The 21954-nt window shown below is 42.4% G+C and overlaps 1 protein-coding gene and 2 pseudogenes across 1 annotated transcript; 1 reads left to right on the top strand and 2 right to left on the bottom strand.

The window, feature by feature from the left end:
• Positions 1 to 562: 562 nt before the first annotated feature.
• Positions 563 to 13162, bottom strand: LOC114437820 (uncharacterized). The gene is made up of 3 exons (XM_028408751.1): positions 12817 to 13162; positions 6657 to 7592; positions 563 to 1015 (listed from the first exon to the last, which is right to left on the bottom strand). Exons 1-3 carry the CDS (start codon positions 13160 to 13162, stop codon positions 780 to 782), a joined length of 1518 nt encoding a protein of 505 aa, XP_028264552.1. The 3' UTR covers positions 563 to 779.
• Positions 13163 to 13482: 320 nt separating this feature from the next.
• LOC114437819 (zinc finger protein 536-like) lies at positions 13483 to 14620 on the bottom strand (annotated as a pseudogene).
• Positions 14619 to 15955, top strand: LOC114437818 (zinc finger protein 536-like; annotated as a pseudogene).
• Positions 15956 to 21954: the final 5999 nt, after the last annotated feature.

The following is a 21954-nucleotide window of genomic DNA, read 5'->3' as shown; positions in this document are numbered from 1 at the left end:
CATACAATAGTTGTGTTGATTGGGCCTGTGTTCTGCTAGTGGACAGATCTGGTATATACACACATGGGTGGTTCCACTCAATTTAAAAAAAAAAAAAAAAGTAGAAAAAAATCATTTGAATGTACTATCAATGAATCTCTGCAGTTTTTCCATTTCCTTGGTTCCCCTTAATTGAGCATTGTTCCAGCACGAGGGCATGAAGCATAGGAGTTAATGGGCAATAATTATATGTGAGAGAGGCTTTCTCCCTGGAGTGGAATCCAGAACAAATGGAAGCTCCGATGTGCAACATTCTACTTCATTACATCTGCCGCGATTAAAGCCTGAACATCTGGCACCATATCCTGACAGATAGACAAGACTTCTGGACTGGAAGGGAAATCGAGCGATATTTACAAAAATGTAACACAGGGTATTTACTGGATGAAAGAACAAGTGCTGTGGGCAGGCACGGTACATTCTCCCTACCAGACAAGTGTTGGACTGATAGATGCATGTAAACACAAGCAAATTGTTTGGACACTTTTGACAAAATGAACGGCACTAAGTACCCTCTCTGCACTTTCACATCACAATGGACTTTATTATTATTATAGGCAGCTTCTTTTGCTACAGATAAATACGTACTGTGGCTCTTCAAGTAAACACTGGAATGTACATCAAGGTTGGTTGTATTTTTTTTCTTCTTCTTTGTTTAACAATTCAATCATCCTAACCCCTTAGAACTGAAGCTAAAACAATAATCATAACTGTCTGTATCTGCTGTTGCCATGACAGCATCAAGTCTCACAGAGCGATGTCATGCCGATCTGGTCTCTTCCTGGTGCACGGTTGTCTTCCGTGATACTCAGAGGCAATCTGGAGGGCATCTGGGGCGCATGTGAGCGCCGGAGGCGACGGTCCGGGTAGAGGCTGTTGTCGAAGGGCTTGCGGTGGACGCAGAGGACGTGGGTCTTCAGGTTGCCCTTCTGGGAGGCGCTGTAGGGGCAGTACCTGCACTGGAACGGCTTCCGGCCTGGGAGACACAAAAAGGAAAAGCACAAAGGCACAGGTTTAATGCTGATCCTGAGGTACTGAATTATTTAATCTCTGCAGGACCTGAAATGACCACCTGGTGAATTTGTTTTTTAGGAGCAAATCAATCACAATACCTGTGGGTGAATTTGTTGATCACAACACTTAAAGTTTGTCCCAGCTCACATACTCAGCCAATCCAATCAAAGCAGAGGACTGAACAGATAAAATATAGGATAATACTGCTTTCTCTGATCCGTTTGTATTCCTGGATATTAAATATAATAGTTGGCAGGTCATTCCTATGTATTCTGTAGCCAGATGTTGGTGAGCGAGACCTTCTCTTTGACAGGAAGCCTCTTAACTGTCAGAAAGAAGGAAATCACTCTCAACATTTATAGGTTCACAATTTGGGGTTCAAACAAGGTTCCCATCAGATTCATTATACACTAAAGGAAAAATGCAAACATGAAGCACAGTACATCAATTTGGCATCTTAATAATCATTTACACTTTAGCACTATGACACTTCATAGGCTGACAGGTTTTTATGAAAAGGCCAGCTAGTTCTTGCTCATTATAACACATTTCCTGCTCTCACACACACGCAGGCAGGCAGATAAATAAACACGCACACAAGTGTTGAGCTGAGGAATGACAGACGTCTGCAGCTGGGAGGCAAGGCATGCCAAAACTTCCTGTCTGTCCTCCTCTTTAGTGCCCGCTACATAGTTCCACAACAAATTAGGTGAACCTACATGACACAGAACACAGTGTACCTTTAAGATACAAACTACAAAGCGCACTGTTAATAGCTTCCAGACGTTCAATCTGACCTCAATGAAAATCACTATGACACCAAAGCCTGAAGGTGTTGCTAAGATCAAAACGAAAACTCTGCTGGATGACTCATTTACCTTTCTACCTAGACAGCCATGTGTCCTTGTTCACTGCTGTGCTATTTTTGAGATGTTACCTCATATAATGACTTTCTCTTTTCCCCTCTGTCGAACACTTCAATGTGTTTTTCTGTGATTCATGGTTACAGTAAACCATTATGTGCTGATGTCATTTGACATCACTTCCCAAAAACCAAGGGCTGTCTCGGTCTTTTCACCCCGCCCTCGCCTCTTCCTCTCTATCATGCTCCTCATCAGAGCTGAGACAGCTGTACGCGACTGAACACTCACTTTCGCATCTACATAAAAAAGGTGTTTTTTTGGGGGGGAAAGTGGGAAAACTCACAGAAGGTGTGAGCAATAAAAGGTAATGCTCCATCTGTTGGTGTATAATAACCTGATGGCCGTAAAGGACACACAAACACACACACACATTTGCACAGCAGTCAGAGAGAGGATAAGGTCTGACACATCTGAATATCATCAGGATGGCACAGAGGGGTGTGCGTGTGTGTGTGTGTGTGTGTGTGTGTGAGAGAGAGAGAGAGAGAGAGAGAGAGAGAAAGAGTAGTATATAGAGAGAGGGAAGAAGTGTGAGCTGTCTGAAAGAAACAATACTAAAAGAAAAGCTTTGTCAAAACCCAGGTAGCTAGCAGTTTGTGGTGCGTGTTAAACTCCACCTGTCTATTGTCAACTTCCTCTAGCTTCAATCAGTGAAAGGAGAAAAACAGGAAATGGAAATGCGGGATTTCTTAGACTCACTTGTCTTTCCTGCATATTTCATCATCATAAAAAATCCCACACACAAACAGATTTCCCTCATCATTCTAAAACACACCCAGACAATGTGAACATTTCTGTCATAAAGTCAGTTAATAATAAGCGAAAAGGTCTTAGGTCCACATTAGTCGGTTGTTGCCCTGCATGTGCGCGCCCCCCTCCCCTCTGCCGTGATCGCCTTTCTTTCTGTCCCTCCTTGTCTTCCTGAGCTCCTTTTTTTCCTCCCAACAGAGGAGAGGGGAGGTCCAAAAGAGGGCAACCTCCAAATAAGTTCCATTAATCACAGGCCAGAGTCTAATGTAACTAATATTTTACAATTAGAGGAGACAGCAGTGGGCTCTGAGCCATCCATCTCTTCACCACATGATCCTCCATTCACAGGCTTCTCAAGCCACAGCTTCAGACCAGCCACTCACACACACACACATACATGTACACAAATGCACACAAATGCAAGAGGCTCAACAGGAAATGAGAGGGGTGGAATTGTGTGTTGTTGAAGGAAAAAGTGGAGGTCTGCAAGTGCTTAAAAAAAAAACATAAAAAATGCCCAGAATGAGTGATTACTGACTGACTCTGTTGACAATAGACTGAAAGCACATTTCTTTTTTCTTAAAACTTGTGTTTTGCCCATCTATACTTGGTAACACTGTACTCATCATAATAGTTATGACAAGAAATGAAACCAAGTGACAACGAAATGTGAAAATTATAATTGTAAACTAAAACCACTGCACATAAAAATATTAACCCAGACTTTCACACAGAAGGACTGGAGTTCCCTCTCGGGCCATTATTCTTCACTTCATCATCAAAACCAGCTGGTTAGGTTTAAGCTAGGGTAAATGGAAAATATACATTTTCTCTTTTTCGTGTCCCCCTGATCTGTTGTTGCACTTTAATGACAGACTGCAATATACAGCCTATTTATAACATGTTTATATATTCACTTTATCTTGACACTTTTATTTGCTTTGTGTTTGTTTTGTCCACCATGGGCCTCGTTGCTCCATCTTCTTAGCTTTTATTTCATAGATATTTACATAAAATCTCCCCATCTTGAATAAAAAATAAAAATCTGATCAAAACAAAAACAACAAAACTTCTTAGTTAAGTTGAGAAGTTTTTTTAACAATGCGTAATGCTGATAAGCCCCAATTATGCAACACCTTCTCCATCATTTTTTGGCTACCATGGTTACAAGTCATGCCTTGACCGGTGGATTTTTACATACGCTTATATTAGACATGAGGGTGTATAAGGTTGTCTTCTTGGTCTTGGAAAAAAAGTGCATTTCATAAAATATCTTACTACTATTCTTTAATTACAAGTCTTTTAATGGGGCTGAAAACTCAGTACCATAATTAACATTTAGTATTTAAACAATGCAAAGGTTGGCCTCAGATATTTAATCATTGTTCAGATGCTTACTGATTTAAATGCAATGCTATTCATAAAACATACTGGTATAGATCATGCTAATACACGTTTTAAAATATTAGAAAAATATTTTAAATATGTATTTCTCTCTACGTAGTTGTGTAGACTCAAATATTGCACAGGGACAAGGACCATCATATATCAAAGCATATCCTGCCCTGTCTGCATGTATATTTGCATGTGATTTTACACAAACACACTCATATATATACAAATATGTGTGTGTGTGTGTTTCTTTGCACCTGCATGCATGTATTCAACGTGTTTGTGTGTGTGGTGAGAGTGTGTTGTGTGTCACAGGCTGAGATAATGACCATGATGACAGTGGCGGGGCCGACGGGGGCCAGAGGAGCTGAATGGTGACGGATGACACAGGGCTGAGCTCTGATGGCACACAGACAGTGAGTGATGACTGCACATCCTTCCCAGTGCTCCACCCTTCATTATCTCTATGGGGAGAAGCACGGCACAAAGGCAGGCCGCGCTGCCCTCTCGCTGCCCTCAAACGACATCTGCTCATGGAGACAGCCGCAGTACCGCTCCTCTTTCACCTCGCTGTCGCTCCATCTATCTCCATCTATGGTGATCTTTCTCGCTCCTTTTCTCTCGCTCTCTGTCACCCTCTCCGCGGAGGGTATACAGAGGTCAGACAATGAGATAATGACTCACCCCTTTCAACCTTTCAAATCAGGGACCTTTTCTTTCTCTCCATCCTCCATGGTTTTTCATTCTTAATCCTTTCTTTATCGATCTTCTCATATTCACTTGTTCTCATGCGTCTGAGAGGCCTGATCTGATGTCACGGAAGAAAGAGACAGTCAATTGAGTTAACTAGTTAACTTCTCTAAAGTCAGATCTAAAAGCTCTAGGCATCCATTGTATAATATGTCAGCGTTTTCAAAAATAGTTGTCCTAATTGTGCTTATAAAATATGAATGTATGTCACAACACCTGGTGGGGAGATATTCTGAAACTTTGCTGCACCTCTACTGTTAGAGTGGTAAATGTTGCCATCTAGTGGCGCAGTCAAAGCAGTGCAGACGGTGAGACAATCTTTAAAACACAAGGGAGGGCTCAGTGAGACTAATGAGCATGCAGACAGGTTCAACCAGAGGTCACCATCTGGCCAATTACCACTGCTGGCACATTGGAGCCGACCTGTACTGTCATCACAAACACATCACTCCATGTCCAAACTGCCCAGCAATATGTCACCATGCCACTCGACGTGCCATACAGTATGGAGAGGATGGGGGCAACAGGAGACAGCCCCATGACAAAGCCACCTGGTCAGCACTGCAGACAGGACAGACTGGCGGGCCACCTGCTTAGCTCACTTTTAGAGGACACTCGGTGGACTCTCAATGTCAGTTACCCATCTCCGTGTCCAGTTTGACTGACAGGTGTTTATTGTGTCTTTGACATCTACTTCCTAAGGGAGGCGAAAAAAATATGGAGGCTTGACAAGTCATTGCATTGATCAGATTGCTGAAACAAAAGCAACAGTGGAATTACGCTGCACATGAATGATTAAAAAAAGGATTTACAGATCATTTAAAATGTTTACATCCAACATAATTTTTCATTGTATTGGCTTATGCACAGAAAAAAAAGAACAGTGTGATGGCTATGACAGGAGGTGAGGAGGAGGGGTTGCTTTTCGGCATATTATAATAACCATCTGTACAATCAAATAGAAAACTACATCTTGCTGTTAGAATCATAAAGAAAGGGAACAGATGTTAATCCCTAATGGAGTTGACAGGCACTTTCCTGTCTTTCACATGAACATATTGAGTTTCTGAATAAGAGGGGGATCAGAGGGAAGGTGTATCATGTTGCACTCATAATACATGCATATCAAAGACCCCAGCTGTTGGATTCCCTCTCCTGAGAGACAGCATTATTAAATCTGCACTCAGCAAGCATATCACACCAGCACAAGAGCTTAAGCCTCTCCATCAGTGGGCTCCGTTGGCTTGGCGATTTGTAACCTATCACACGAGGAGATTATATCATCCTTTAAAGTGTAGGGGTAATCAGTGCCACACACCTGTGTCTTCTTTAGCCCTTATTTGAGATCAGAGATAAGATCTGGCAAGAAAGGGAAAAAAAACTCGAGTGCTATAAGTATAAAGGAAGCGTGTTGTTCATAATTGGCGTGATTCAGTCGCACACTCACAGTCACACTCTTCACACTTCCGCTGTCAGGTGATGAGGGCTGATACACAGCCAAAAACTTTTTTTGGCATACTGTAGCAGGAACCTTGGAACTGACAATGTCACGAGTTAGTACAAAACCTAAAAGCTGTCAGTTGCTTAAGTACAGAAAAAGATAAACTATAGAGTTATAATATTGTTATACTCCATCATATAGAAAATGTGCTGTAAAGCATCTGTTTGTGGATAACAAGATGAGGTCCAAGCAGTATTTGTCCACTAGGTGGCAATGTATACCTTCATATACCATCAGCCAGTGATAGCTGCATTCATAGTATATAATACATAAGCTTATATACACACCTGATGTAACATCATGCTCCATGTTCCCCCCGCCGTTTAGACTGGCTTTGGGTGTACCGGCAGGTGTGTTCAGGTTCCCCTGTGTTCTGAGGAAGGAGAGCAGGCCGCCCTGGTGCTGGAGTGAATCAGCCTGTCCTGGGGTCAAGCTCTCCAGCGGGGAGATGGGGGATCCATCCACAGCTCTGCCCCACTGTCCAGGCTTGTCTTGCATCTTCTCAGACCCAGGACCCTCAAAATCAGCACTGGTATGTCCTGGCTCTTTTGACTCGAGTATGTTATTTTTCAGCAGCTTCCACTTGGCAGCGTTGTCATTTTTGTCCTCCCTCCCTTGCTCAAATTTCTCAAATTCACCTTCACCATCATGACCTGTGGAGCTTGTGTTCTGTGTGTTCATCTCTTCTTTTGTTCCCTGCACCAAAAGGTCACACTGACAGGCAGGTTTCACACTGAGTTCAGCTGGTGCATTGGAGTAACTTTGTAGCCGGCGGTTAATGGAGGAGGACAGTCCATTGCTATAAACGCCAGGCATCTGTACCAATACAGCAGGAGACATGGCTGAATGAGATGACACCGACTCTGGTCTGACAGACAAATCCAAAGGCTCATACTGGGACTTCCGGGTTTGACCAGGTAAGGAGCCATCCACACCTGCGTCTTTGTCAGCAAGGTCGGACTGCTTGTTGATGAGCAGGGTACTTTCACTGTGATTTTCCAGGCTGAGGTACTGACCAGCAGCTGGGCTCCAGTCCTCTCTGGATCTGGGTCTGAGCTTAGGGTTGGGGCTTGAGCTGCTGCTGCTGCTGGGTTGCAGTGGAGAAGAAAGATCCCTGTTGTTCTGCCAGTGAGGGAAGTGGTAGCGGTCCAGATGGAAGCCAAGGGAGGCAGTCTGTGCAGCGGTGTAGTCGTTGGAGACCGGACACCTGTAGACTTTCTCACCTAACACAGACAATAACAGTGGGGAAAAAAACACACGACTAAATCAGATTAGGAAACTATGTGTATATGAGGCATACAGAGCATTTTGTTCTGAGAAAAGTATGTACCAACAACAGTTGTCTAAACATGAAAAATGTTGCAATCCCACACCAGGCTGAGTTGAATGATTTAAGTGCTGCCCTGCAGTAAATCAAGCTTGTAATCAGCTTTCAGCTCCAGTGATCCATCATTTTACAGTATGGACGCCACCACCATGTGCAATAAATACACCCAAAGATGTTAACACCAAACAAGATTCTTCCAGAAATAATAAACAGTCAAATTGTAAAGCAACTAGAACAAGGCAGATGTTGTAGACAAGAACCTCATTCCATCAAAACCAGTAAGTGGGTTTCCCAGTCAAAACTAACGAAGTCCAACATGTGAGCAGTTCTGATTAACCACGCCATGTACTGTAGCTGAGTTTATTTTTGCTTCATACTTGAAAAATGGTACGCTGGGAACATAATTCAAAAGTACAAAGTGTATTATTGTGGAGAATGACAAAGGGTAATTTTTCTCTTTTTAGTCGGTGAATAATACCCATCTGGATAGATGATTTGATCCTGCACAGCATAACTTTTAATTAAAGGTAATTTAAATGTCTCCTTCCCTCTGTTTACCTTGAGTTTAATCCTCATAGCTATCACAGAAACACCCTCCAGGGTTAAACACACTCCCTGTGACCATTTTGAGTTAGTGATTGTCTGAGACCTCTGCCTTGCACTGTCTTTAAACAGCCCAGCTGTTTCGCTGCCATTCCAATTACAGTAAAAGTCATCCAACGCCATTAAGCCACAAATATTGGCAGTTTATTGCCCAACACTCTCCTGGCATTTGAAGGTCAGGTCATACATTATACTGTGTCTTTTAGGGATGCGGCTGGGATAGGGAGATAAACCCACCACCATTAATTTAATTCTATGCATATTGATGCCTTATTGTTCTTCTTTAATGGACTAATATCTGAGTTACAACAGTGATTCATCCCCGCCAGAGAAATATCAATTTCATACACCTCAAGATCTGACCCTGAGGTAATTCTCTGAGGTAAATCTAAATCTAATGATCTGTACTTTACTTTGTTTCCAACTTTAATAGAAAAACCACCATTGTGAGCTGAATGGTAGTAAAAAAAAGCAGGGCTGTTTTTCACTGTTACAATTTACAAAACCGTAAAATCACATCCACATATTAATTAAATAGAGCTCTACCTAATGAAATTGAAAAGTCACAGCTGAAATGGAAAATTCATGTCCTTGAAGTAAAGTCAGCCCTCTCCTCCATCTTTGCACTGCTTTTGTATATATGTGTGTGTGTGTGTGTGTGTACAGTATGTTTGATTTAATGTCTGCGTACACTTCATGTACATAGTGTCGTTCATTGGTGTGCAGGAGCGGGAAAGAGATTTTAACTGTGCCACACCCTTGTCTCCAGTAATATACACGCACACACACACACACATACAAAATCCAAACAGCTTAATGGAAGTCTTTCAGACATGCTATATATCTCAATTATTCTGTGGCTTAAATTACGATGACATTACCGGCCAGCTCCAAACGCAGAAAACACATATATCTGACCTCATCTTTCAGCATGGACCTTCCTAAACCCATTTGCCAGCCTACATGTGAGCGGTTAAAAAAAAAAGAAGAAAAAACAACACAAAGACTGAAGACTCTGCCTCTTTTCTCTTCCTTTGGATGGGTGCCATCTTTGTGATTGCCTGGTTCATGCTAACTTAATCAGTTTAAGATTTACTTACAGTGCCGAGGCTCACATTATGTGAGGGGAGTAATTTTAGAGCTTAGATTTATCAACCAAAACTCCAATTACTGCATCATTACAAACCCCAGCCTCTCTCACCTAACACAGAGCATCTAATGAAGTGATGCGTGTGAGTTATCCGCCCTTACTGGATGTGCAAGGCGGAGGGGGGAAAAAAGGTAAATAAATAAATAAATGCCTCAAGTGAGCCGTGTCTATGAAAAAAAAAAACATGCAGCTGGGTTTGGACAAGTGATTCATTTCATATGGAAATAGGCTTTAAGATTTACAACCATATATCACCGTCAATGCAATCACGAACTCACATACTATATGCTTACACAGGCATTTGGCAGTTATATTGTACATATCAAACTCTGTATATGGTGGGGCTTTGGCTCTTTCTGTATATATGTAATCAAGCACCTGAAATGCAAAACTGAGATGCATAGTGGCTGGTTTGGTTTAAGATGAAACAGAGTGAGAGTCACACACAAGACTGGTGAGAAAAACAGGGGCACCAGATGTTCTTTGATGTTTATAATAGCATATATTATTAATATTAATTAGACCACATAGTCAATGACGCATTTGGGACGTTTCCAAGTCAATTAAGCCAAATGGCATTCAGGAGACGGTGGAACAATATTTCAAGGCAGGTGTTCAGAACTCCCTGGGTAAATCTTTTTATCTGCATGCTAGGAAAACAAGCATTTTGAGCTTAATTTGAGCCTCATATCTGCAATAATAATTAAAAAGAGGATTAAAAGACAGAAGTGAGAAGGAGACAGAAAAGCCAACAGGTAATCAGTTTAGACAAACCAGTCAGACTAACTCTGATCTCTGAATAAGAGCAGAATTTGTTAAGCCAGGACAGATAAGGAAGTGTTTAGTTAAAAGATGCTTTTACTGTCAGCAGTCACAAAGAATGGACTAATGTAACTGGAACAGGCAAATGAAAAGTGATATTCTGTTCTTTATCTGTGTTTCTGGGTAAACCAGAGCTCATATTACCACTCACGGTTTTACAGACGCTTATCACTTCAGGCACTCTCGGCTGTAATGCTTACAGTAAAAGTAGCATAAAAGCAGGGAATAAGGGACAAAACACATGTGGAGACAGCATCATTACATGGTGTCTGCTCATTGACCTTGAGGTTAAGAGTATTGAATGGGCCTAATTAATAACTGTCAGAGCACTTATGTTTGTTAGACATGTTTTATTCAGATCTGGAATCTAACTGGTCCAATGTAGGTCAGAGGCCTGCAGCGTGTACCCTTTACGAGTTTATCATTTAGGAAGAGTCGTTATTCTTAATCTGAAATTATAATTAAAGTCAAGTGCATTTTCAAATCTGTCCTGATTAGATATTGAGAGAAGTAATTCATAACACGCCTCCTATTGAAATCAAAGTAGGATTTCTAATTTAAGATGCTGGGTATTTGTAGTGAAAAATCTAAATCGAGCACTGTATCTGGATGAAGCAAGCAAAGGAGCCGTCTCTCACTCTGACAGCCATGACTGTACTATATTTGCTATCCATATTGAGAACATCAATAACTTCATGACCACCATAGGCTGACTATGAATAATGCAGCCAGTAATTCTGGACTAATCAATGTTCCTCAAGCTGAACATCTGGCAGTGGTAATTCTTCTTCAGCATCTCCGCTCTCCTGAATTAGAAAACACTCACTCTCTTCTTCTCTCTTCCTCCCATGTCCAACCATCGAGACAGACAGACTTGATCAGTTACAACCCCCCACCTCCGAAAAAACTTATCCCTGTTATTAAACCCTCATCAAGTGGTGCGTATTCTCCATATGTGTAGGATTTACCTATCTGTCCCGCAGCAGACCTGTGCGTTGAGCCAGGGCCAGCAGCGTGTGATTGTGTTAATTAATCTGTCATTGTGAGCGCAGGGAGCAGCTGCAGAGGTCTCTGGGATATATTGTCAGAGCTAAACAATGCGGTGCTAAGCCCCCAGAGTGAGTCTACCATTACACAGGACTAAGAACAGAGAAGAGAGGAGGAGAGAGGGAGAGAGAGAGCCTGCCGGATCCATCATTGACTAAAGCAATGACGCCTGACCTTTACAATGAATTAGTTTCCATGCTTAATATTGACTGAAATTAGAGTCTGATACTGAATGTGCCATCCCAGAACTGTGCACACTCAAATCCTCAGCTAGCCAACTATCATAAATGTTTCTGGAAGTGACACCGTATGGTCTTGGAGATAGGGGAGAAGAGGGAAACTAAAAACAACAGAGCTTGAATATGTTTCTTAAAGAGCAACCGGAGAGGGATTGGACATAAACTGCAACCATTTACATGTAAATATGCAGATACCAGTATGTGCGTACAATATAAAACAAAACATCTAATGAGATTAGACCTGATCCATTTATCTCTGCTATACGGCCATCATTTAAGAGGATACTGGATCAAACCCCACAAGAGTGCCTCAGACTCAGATATACATATGACAGCAGCACTGCAACACTGTAAGAAAACAAATACAAGCAAGAAGAAAGCGAACAAAGTTTGAATTCATCTTTTCTTCTCTTCTCTTAACAACACTGTTAAAGCAGTAATTTAGGCTCATGATAACATGTTAGCAGGATGCCATGACAAGAAAGGCATTTACCCATAGAGCCGAATCATCCAAATCACCAGGTGGAACAGAAGACTATCAATAAAAATACCAGGTGGTAGATCAAATCATAAAAATCACTGGGGTGGTATATATCAAATCAATTTAAAAACACCAGATGGCATGCATTAACATCTTGTGCCCCCGTAGGCCAAGGGGTGGGGATGTGACGGATATAAAATAGAGGGTACTAATATCCTACAATTCAACATGATGCCATTATCTTTAAAAGGAAGACAAGTCCTTGTGGAGATATATCGTGTGTTGGTGTTGCTGACCCCGTGCTTCATGTCCACCTACTCAAAGTGGGAAGAAAGACAATGGCACAGCTGTCACTAACAAAACTATTTAAAAAGAAAAAAGCAAATGTTAAAGAACTGAGATACTGTAATGAATCCTGAATCCTAATATCATCACCTTTATAGTGTGTAGAAATATTTTACACAATATATTATAATGTATTATGGGTTTTGGCTCTGTTTGGTCTGCTGTGTTTTTGTTTTGTTTGGTTTTTTTTGGTGTTTTTTTACTGTGCACACTATCCATCTTTCTGAAGTTAGCTATGCTATTTTTTTGAATAAATTGTCCTAGCATAAGAGTATGACTTTTACTTCTTCAGATTCTTTTGTTACTTGGCTTTCAGATTTTTTGTTAAAGAGACAGGACCAGAATTTTAAACTATAAATCCGGTTAGTCACTGATTTTATATACAAAGCTGTAAATGAAGATAAAAGGGGATAAAATTCCTTGATTGAATTACCTGTAGCTGGAGCAGGAAGATTGTGGTCGATGGTCTGGGGCACATGCCAGACTGGGAGCTCCCTGTTTCTGTGATCATCTCCGTTGGCCCCATGATGACTCATGCTGCCTGGGCTCCCAGGTCTGCTGATGGCCTTGGTTTCTTGGTCACATGAGACACAGTTCCCATCATCTACAGGGAGGCATCTGTCAGGCAAGTAGGAGGAGCACATGCTCCTGCTGTTGGTCTTTAGAGGTGAACATTCGCTGTCAATAGGCAACCCTGGTGCTAGGACCTGCCAGCCTGAGTAACTGCTGCTGCTTTGAGAGGGATCTCGGGTAGATATGACTTTTTGCAGATATTCCATGCTAGTGGAGCTCAGTGGAGGGTGAAGATGATTCAAGCCCAACAAAAATAGAGCTCTCTGCATCTGTCCAGACCACCTGGGCCTGAAAGAAATCATCCTCCCTAACATCTCTCTGACCTTCATGTCGACACCCGCTGTGGCCATCACTGGTTATAATCTGGCTGGTCAGCTCTGTCAGCCATAAGGAACTGTTGTGAATGCGGGAGATGTACTGGAGTAGAGGTTACTCTGATGGTCTTGTGCTAGGCTGCTAATGTCAATGGAGGAGTCACGCTCAGTGGGGAGATTGCTCTTAACAGCCAGCTTATTCAGGTGAACCTTCATGTGGTTCTTGAGGAACCAGGGTTCCTTGAAACGCGGCCACAGATTTGACAACAGTGCTCGAAAGAGTCTTTGTGTTTTCTCCATGTGACCTTTCAGGAACCAGGCCTGGCTGAAGGTCTGGCCACACACCTCACAGAAGGAAAATTCACCAACGGGCTTCCCTTTGTCACAAGCCCCCATGTAGGCTTCCTGTCCTGAGCCTGACTCAGCAGTTATATGAGTCATTTCGACATGGCCGATGAGCTCCTCCTCGTGTGAGGCAGCAAACTCACACAGAGTGCACTTGTAGGGTTTGTGCAGGATCCTGATGTGGCGCTCTAGCTCCTGCTGCTTCCTGAACTTTCCCTTACAGAATGAGCAGCGGAAGCCCGTGCTTTGAGGCTGGTTGGGCTCCTCCTGGATTGTAGACACCTTTGGAGAGGTGGATGCATGTGGCTGGCTGTCTGCTGCACTGGTGTTATTTAGGAACTGAGGCTGTGCTGGGGCAGTCTGTGGCAGGAGCTGTTGAAGTTGGTTTATATTAGCTGTTTGCTGCTGCTGTTGACTGACATGACCAGCTCGCATCTGCCTATCTCTGAGTATCGCTCTTTCCTCAAGCTCATGAAGCAGCCTGTTCTCCTCCCTTATCCTCCCGCGGCCTTTTCCCAGAATGCCTTGCTTGTGCGTACGGAGGTGTATCTTCAGGTTGCCTTTCTGGGCAGCCCTGTGGTCGCAGTATGGACATTTGAAAGGCTTCTCACCTGTGTGAGTGCGCATGTGAAGGGAAAGGATGCTGTTGAAGCGGAAGCGCTTTCCACACAATGGGCAGGGATACTTCCTGTTCTTACGGTTGTCATCCTGGTTAGAGTTTACCTGTGAGACAATGCTCTGACTTGTGACTCTCAGGAACTGGGAAAGCTCCACTCTTCCATTCATAGCTGCTGAGAATCCTTGCATCCATGATTTGATTGGCCAGAAGCGCCATCTGGCTCCTAATTGGGTGGGTGGACGGGCTAATGAAGCTGTCCTTTCAGGGGCCGGGGTAGCGTTACAGTATGGTGGTCAGGGGTGTCTATGTGGGATAGTCTGAGGGTTTGCAGTTAAATGAAGTCTGTGGGTTTGCACTTATTCAGTTGAAACAGGAAGTGAATTCATGCTGGTTGGATGAAATGTGAGTTTGTTGTTTCTGTGACCTACAAAGAGAACAAAAAGATATTAAGCTATTGTTTTCTTCCACATCATATATATATATATATATATATATATATAATATATATATGATTTGAGAAGAAAACAATAGCTTAATATCTTTTTGTTCTCTTTGTAGGTCACAGAAACAACAAACTCACATTTCATCCAACCAGCATGAATTCACTTCCTGTTTCAACTGAATAAGTGCAAACCACAGACTTCATTTAAACTGCAAACCCTCAGACTATCCCACATAGACACCCCTGACCACCATACTGTAACGCTACCCCGGCCCTGAAAGGACAGCTTCATTAGCCCGTCCACCCACCCAATTAGGAGCCAGATGGCGCTTCTGGCCAATCAAATCATGGATGCAAGGATTCTCAGCAGCATGAATGGAAGAGTGGAGCTTTCCCAGTTCCTGAGAGTCACAAGTCAGAGCATTGTCTCACAGGTAAACTCTAACCAGGATGACAACCGTAAGAACAGGAGTATCCCTGCCCATTGTGTGGAAAGCGCTTCCCTTCAACAGCATCCTTTCCCTTCACATGCGCACTCACACAGGTGAGAAGCCTTTCAAATGTCCATACTGCGACCACAGGGCTGCCCAGAAAGGCAACCTGAAGATACACCTCCGTACGCACAAGCAAGGCATTCTGGGAAAAGGCCGCGGAGGATAAGGGAGGAGAACAGGCTGCTTCATGAGCTTGAGGAAAGAGCGATACTCAGAGATAGGCAGATGCGAGCTGGTCATGTCAGTCAACAGCAGCAGCAAACAGCTAATATAAACCAACTTCAACAGCTCCTGCCACAGACTGCCCCAGCACAGCCTCAGTTCCTAAATAACACCAGTGCAGCAGACAGCCAGCCACATGCATCCACCTCTCCAAAGGTGTCTACAATCCAGGAGGAGCCCAACCAGCCTCAAAGCACGGGCTTCCGCTGCTCATTCTGTAAGGGAAAGTTCAGGACAGCAGGAGCTAGAGCGCCACATCAGGATCCTGCACAAACCCTACAAGTGCACTCTGTGTGAGTTTGCTGCCTCACACGAGGAGGAGCTCATCGGCCATGTCGAAATGACTCATATAACTGCTGAGTCAGGCTCAGGACAGAAGCCTACAATGGGGGCTTGTGACAAAGGGAAGCCCGTTGGTGAATTTCCCTGTGAGGTGTGGCCAGACCTTCAGCCAGGCCTGGTTCCTGAAAGGTCACATGAGAAAACACAAAGACTCTTTCGAGCACTGTTGTCAAATCTGTGGCCGGCGTTTCAAGGAACCCTGGTTCCTCAAGACCACATGAAGGTTCACCTGAATAAGCTGGCTGTTAAGAGCAATCTCCCCATGAGCGTGACTCCTCCATTGACATTAGCACCTAGCACAAGACCATCAGAGTAACCTCTACTCCCAGTACATCTCCCATTCACAACAGGTTCCTTATGGCTGACAGAGCACCAGCCAGATTATAACCATTGATGGCCACAGCGGGTGTCGACATGAAGGTCAGAGAGATGTTAGGGAGGATGATTTCTTCAGGCCCAGGTGGTCTGACAGATGCAGAGAGCTCTATTTTGTTGGCTTGAATCATCTTCACCCTCCACTGAGCTCCACTAGCATGGAATATCTGCAAAAAGTCATATCTAACCGAGATCCTCTCAAAGCAGCAGCAGTTACTCAGGCTGGCAGGTCCTAGCATCAGGGTTGCCTATTGAACAGCGAATGTTCACCTCTAAAGACCAACAGCAGGAGCAGTGCTCCTCCTACTTGCCTGACAGATGCCTCCCTGTAGATGATGGGAAACTGTGTCTCAGTGACCAAGAAACCAAGGCCATCAGCAGACCTGGGAGCCCAGGCAGCATGAGTCATCATGGGCCAACGGAGATGATCACAGAAACAGGGAGCTCCCAGTCTGGCAGTGCCCCAGACCATCGACCACATCTTCCTCTCCAGCTACAGGTAATTCAATCAAGGAATTTTATCCCCTTTATCTTCATTTACAGCTTTGTATATAAAATCAGTGACTAAACCGGATTTATAGTTTAAAATTCTGGTCCTGTCTCTTTAACAAAAAATCTGAAAGCCAAGTAACAAAAGAATCTGAAGAAGTAAAAGTCATACTCTTATGCTAAGGACAATTTATTCAAAAAAATAGCATGCTAACTTCAGAAAGATGGGATAGTGTGCCAGTAAAAAACACCAAAAAAACCAAACAAAACAAAAAACAACAGCAGACCAACAGAGCCAAAACCCATAATACATTATAATATATGTGTAAAATATTTCTACACACTATAAAGGTGATGATATTAGGATTCAGGATTCATTACAGTATCTCAGTTCTTTAACATTTGCTTTTTTCTTTTTTAAATAGTTTTGTAGTGACAGCTGTGCCATTGTCTTTCTTCCCACTTTGAGTAGGTGGACATGAAGCACGGGGTCAGCAACACCAACACAGATATTATCATCCACAAGGACTTTGTCTTCCTTTTAAAGATAATGGCATCATGTTGAATTGTAGGGATAATTAGTACCCTCTATTTTATATCCGTCACATCCCCACCCCTTGCCTACGGGGCACAAGATGTTAATGCATGCCATCTGGTGTTTTTAATGATTTGATATATACCACCCAGTGATTTTTATGATTTGATCTACCACCTGGTATTTTTATTGATAGTCTTCTGTTCCCCTGGTGATTTGGATGATTCGGCTCTATGGGTAAATGCCTTTCTTGTCATGGCATCCTGCTAACATGTTATCATGAGCCTAATTACTGCTTTAACAGTGTTGTTAAGAGAAGAGAAGAAAAGATGAATTCAAACTTTGTTCGCTTTCTTCTTGGCTTGTATTTGTTTTCTTACAGTGTTGCAGTGCTGCTGTCATATGTATATCTGAGTCTGAGGCACTCTTGTGGGGTTTGATCCAGTATCCTCTTAAATGATGGCCGTATCATAAATGGATCAGGTCTAATCTCATTAGATGTTTTGTTTTTATATTGTACGCACATACTGTATCTGCATATTTACATGTAAATGGTTGCAGTTTATGTCCAAATCCCTCTCCGGTTGCTCTTTAAGAAACATATTCAAGCTCTGTTGTTTTTAGTTTCCCTCTTCTCCCCTATCTCCAAGACCATACGGTGTCACTTCCAGAAACATTTATGATAGTTGGCTAGCTGAGGATTTGAGTGTGCACAGTTCTGGGATGGCACATTCAGTATCAGACTCTAATTTCAGTCAATATTAAGCATGGAAACTAATTCATTGTAAAGGTCAGGCGTCATTGCTTTAGTCAATGATGGATCCGGCAGGCTCTCTCTCTCCCTCTCTCTCCTCTCCTCTCTCTGTTAGTCCTGTGTAATGGTAGACTCACTCTGGGGGCTTAGCACCGCATTGTTTAGCTCTGACAATATCCCAGAGACCTCTGCAGCTGCTCCCTGCTCTCACAATGACAGATTAATTAACACAATCACACGCTGCTGGCCCTGGCTCAACGCACAGGTCTGCTGCGGGACAGATAGGTAAATCCTACACATTGGAGAATACGCACCACTTGATGAGGTTTAATAACAGGGATAAGTTTTTTCGGAGGTGGGGGGTTGTAACTGATCAAGTCTGTCTGTCTCGATGGTTGGACATGGGAGGAAGAGAAGAAAGAGTGAGTGTTTTCTAATTCAGGAGAGCGGAGATGCTGAAGAAGAATTACCACTGCCAGATGTTCAGCTTGAGGAACATGATTAGTCCAGAATTACTGGCTGCATTATTCATAGTCAGCCTATGGTGGTCATGAAGTTATTGATGTTCTCATATGGATAGCAAATATAGTACAGTCATGGCTGTCAGAGTGAGAGACGGCTCCTTTGCTTGCTTCATCCAGATACAGTGCTCGATTTAGATTTTTCACTACAAATACCCAGCATCTTAATTAGAAATCCTACTTTGATTTCAATAGGAGGCGTGTTATGAATTACTTCTCTCAATATCTAATCAGGACAGATTTGAAAATGCACTTGACTTTATTATAATTTCAGATTAAGAATAACGACTCTTCCTAAATGATAACTCGTAAAGGGTACACGCTGCAGGCCTCTGACCTACATTGGACCAGTTAGATTCCAGATCTGAATAAAAACATGCTAACAAACATAAAGTGCTCTGACAGTTATTAATTAGGCCCATTCAATACTCTTAACCTCAAGGTCAATGAGCAGACACCATGTAATGATGCTGTCTCCACATGTGTTTTGTCCCTTATTCCCTGCTTTTATGCTACTTTTACTGTAAGCATTACGCCGAGAGTGCCTGAAGTGATAAGCGTCTGTAAAACCGTGAGTGGTAATATGCTCTGGTTTACCCAGAAACACAGATAAAGAACAGAATATCACTTTTCATTTGCCTGTTCCAGTTACATTAGTCCATTCTTTAGTCAGTAAAAGCATCTTTTAACTAAACACTTCCTTATCTGTCCTGGCTTAACAAATTCTGCTCTTATTCAGAGATCAGAGTTAGTCTGACTGGTTTGTCTAAACTGATTACCTGTTGGCTTTTCTGTCTCCTTCTCACTTCTGTCTTTTAATCCTCTTTTTAATTATTATTGCAGTTATGAGGCTCAAATTAAGCTCAAAATGCTTGTTTTCCTAGCATGCAGATAAAAAGATTTACCCAGGGAGTTCTGAACACCTGCCTTGAAATATTTCCCCGTCTCCTGAATGCCATTTGGCTTAATTGACTTGGAAACGTCCAAATGCGTCATTGACTATGTGGTCTAATTAATATTAATATATATGCATATAAACATCAAAGAACATCTGGTGCCCCTGTTTTTCTCACCATCTTGTGTGTGACTCTCACTCTGTTTCATCTTAACCAAACCAGCCACTATGCATCTCAGTTTTGCATTTCAGGTGCTTGATTACATATATACAGAAAGAGCCAAAGCCCCACCATATACAGAGTTTGATATGTACAAATAACTGCCAAATGCCGTGTAAGCATATATTGTGGTTCGTGATTGCATTGACGGGATATGGTTGTAAATCTTAAAGCCTATTTCCATATGAAATGAATCACTTGTCCAAACCCAGCTGCATGTTTTTTTTTTTCATAGACACGGCTCACTTGAGGCATTTATTTATTTATTTACCTTTTTTCCCCCCTCCGCCTTGCACATCCAGTAAGGGCGGACAACTCACACGCATCACTTCATTAGATGCCTGTGTTTAGGTGAGAGAGGCTGGGGTTTGTAATGATGCAGTAATTGGAGTTTTTGGTTGATAATCTAAGCTCTAAAATTACTCCCCTCACATAATGTGAGCCTCGGCACTGTAAGTAATCTTAAACTGATTAAGTTAGCATGAACCAGGCAATCACAAAGATGGCACCCATCCAAAGGAAGAGAAAAGAGGCAGAGTCTTCAGTCTTTGTGTTGTTTTTTCTTCTTTTTTTTTAACCGCTCACATGTAGGCTGCAAATGGTTTAGGAAGGTCCATGCTGAAGATGAGGTCATATATTGTTTCTGCGTTTGGAGCTGGCCGGTAATGTCATCGTAATTTAAGCCACAGAATAATTGAGATATATAGCATGTCTGAAAGACTTCCATTAAGCTGTTTGGATTTTGTATGTGTGGTGTGTGTGCGTGTATACTGGAGACAAGGTGTGGCACAGTTAAAATCTCTTTCCCGCTCCTGCACACCAATGACGACACTATGTACATGAAGTGTACGCAGACATTAAATCAAACATACTGTACACACACACACACACATATATACAAAGCAGTGCAAAGATGGAGGAGAGGGCTGACTTTACTTCAAGGACTATTTTCCATTTCAGCTGTGACTTTTCAATTTCATTAGGTAGAGCTCTATTTAATTAATATGGTGGATGTGATTTTACGGTTTTGTAAATTGTAACATGAAAAACAGCCCTGCTTTTTTTTTACTACCATTCAGCTCACAATGGTGGTTTTTCTATTAATTGGAAACAAAGTAAAGTACAGATCATTATATTTAGATTTACCCTCAGAGAATTACCTCAGGGTCAGATCTTGAGGTGTATGAATTGATATTTCTCTGGCGGGATGAATCACGTTGTAACTCAGATATTGTCCTAAGAAGAACAATAAGGCATCAATATGCATAGAATTAAATTAATGGTGGTGGGTTTATCTCCCTATCCCAGCCGCATCCCTAAAAGACACAGTATAATGTATGACCTGACCTTCAAATGCCAGGAGAGTGTTGGCATAAACTGCCAATATTGTGGCTTAATGGCGTTGGATGACTTTTCTGTAATTGGAATGGCAGCGAAACAGCTGGGCTGTTTAAAGACAGTGCAAGGCAGAGGTCTCAGACAATCACTAACTCAAAATGGTCACAGGGGTGTGTTTAACCCTGGAGGTGTTTCTGTGATAGCTATGAGGATTAAACTCAAGGTAAACAGAGGGAAGGAGATTTAAATTACCTTTAATTAAAAGTTATGCTGTGCAGGATCAAATCATCTATCCAGATGGTATTATTCACCGACTAAAAAGAGAAAAATTACCCTTTGTCATTCTCCACAATAATACACTTTGTACTTTTTGAATTATGTTCCCAGCGTACCATTTTTCAAGTATGAAGCAAAAATAAACTCAGCTACAGTACATGGCGTGGTTAATCAGAACTGCTCACATGTTGGACTTCGTTAGTTTTGACTGGGAAACCCACTTACTGGTTTTGATGGAATGAGGTTCTTGTCTACAACTCTGCCTTGTTCTAGTTGCTTTACAATTTGACTGTTTTATTATCTGGAAGAATCTTGTTTGTGTTACATCTTTGGGTGTATTTATTGCACATGGTGTGGCGTCCATACTGTAAATGATGTCACTGGAGCTGAAAGCTGATTACAGCTTGATTTACTGCAGGGCAGCACTTAAATCATTCAACTCAGGTGGTGTGGGATTGCAACATTTTTCATGTTTAGACAACTGTTGTTGGTACATACTTTTCTCAGAACAAAATGCTCTGTATGCCTCATATACACATAGTTTCCTAATCTGATTTAGTCGTGTGTTTTTTTCCCACTGTTATTGTCTGTGTTAGGTGAGAAGTCTACAGTGTCCGGTCTCCAGCGACTACACCGCTGCACAGACTGCCTCCCTTGGCTTCCATCTGGACCGCTACCACTTCCCTCACTGGCAGAACAACAGGGATCTTTCTTCTCCACTGCAAACCCAGCAGCAGCAGCAGCTCAAGCCCCAACCCTAAGCTCAGACCAGATCCAGAGGCTGGAGCCCAGCTGCTGGTCAGTACCTCAGCCTGGG

The sequence above is a fragment of the Parambassis ranga genome, chromosome 6, assembly GCF_900634625.1.
Source record: "Parambassis ranga chromosome 6, fParRan2.1, whole genome shotgun sequence".
Taxonomy (NCBI): Eukaryota; Metazoa; Chordata; class Actinopteri; family Ambassidae; genus Parambassis; species Parambassis ranga.
This window is presented reverse-complemented; position numbering and strand designations above follow the sequence as displayed.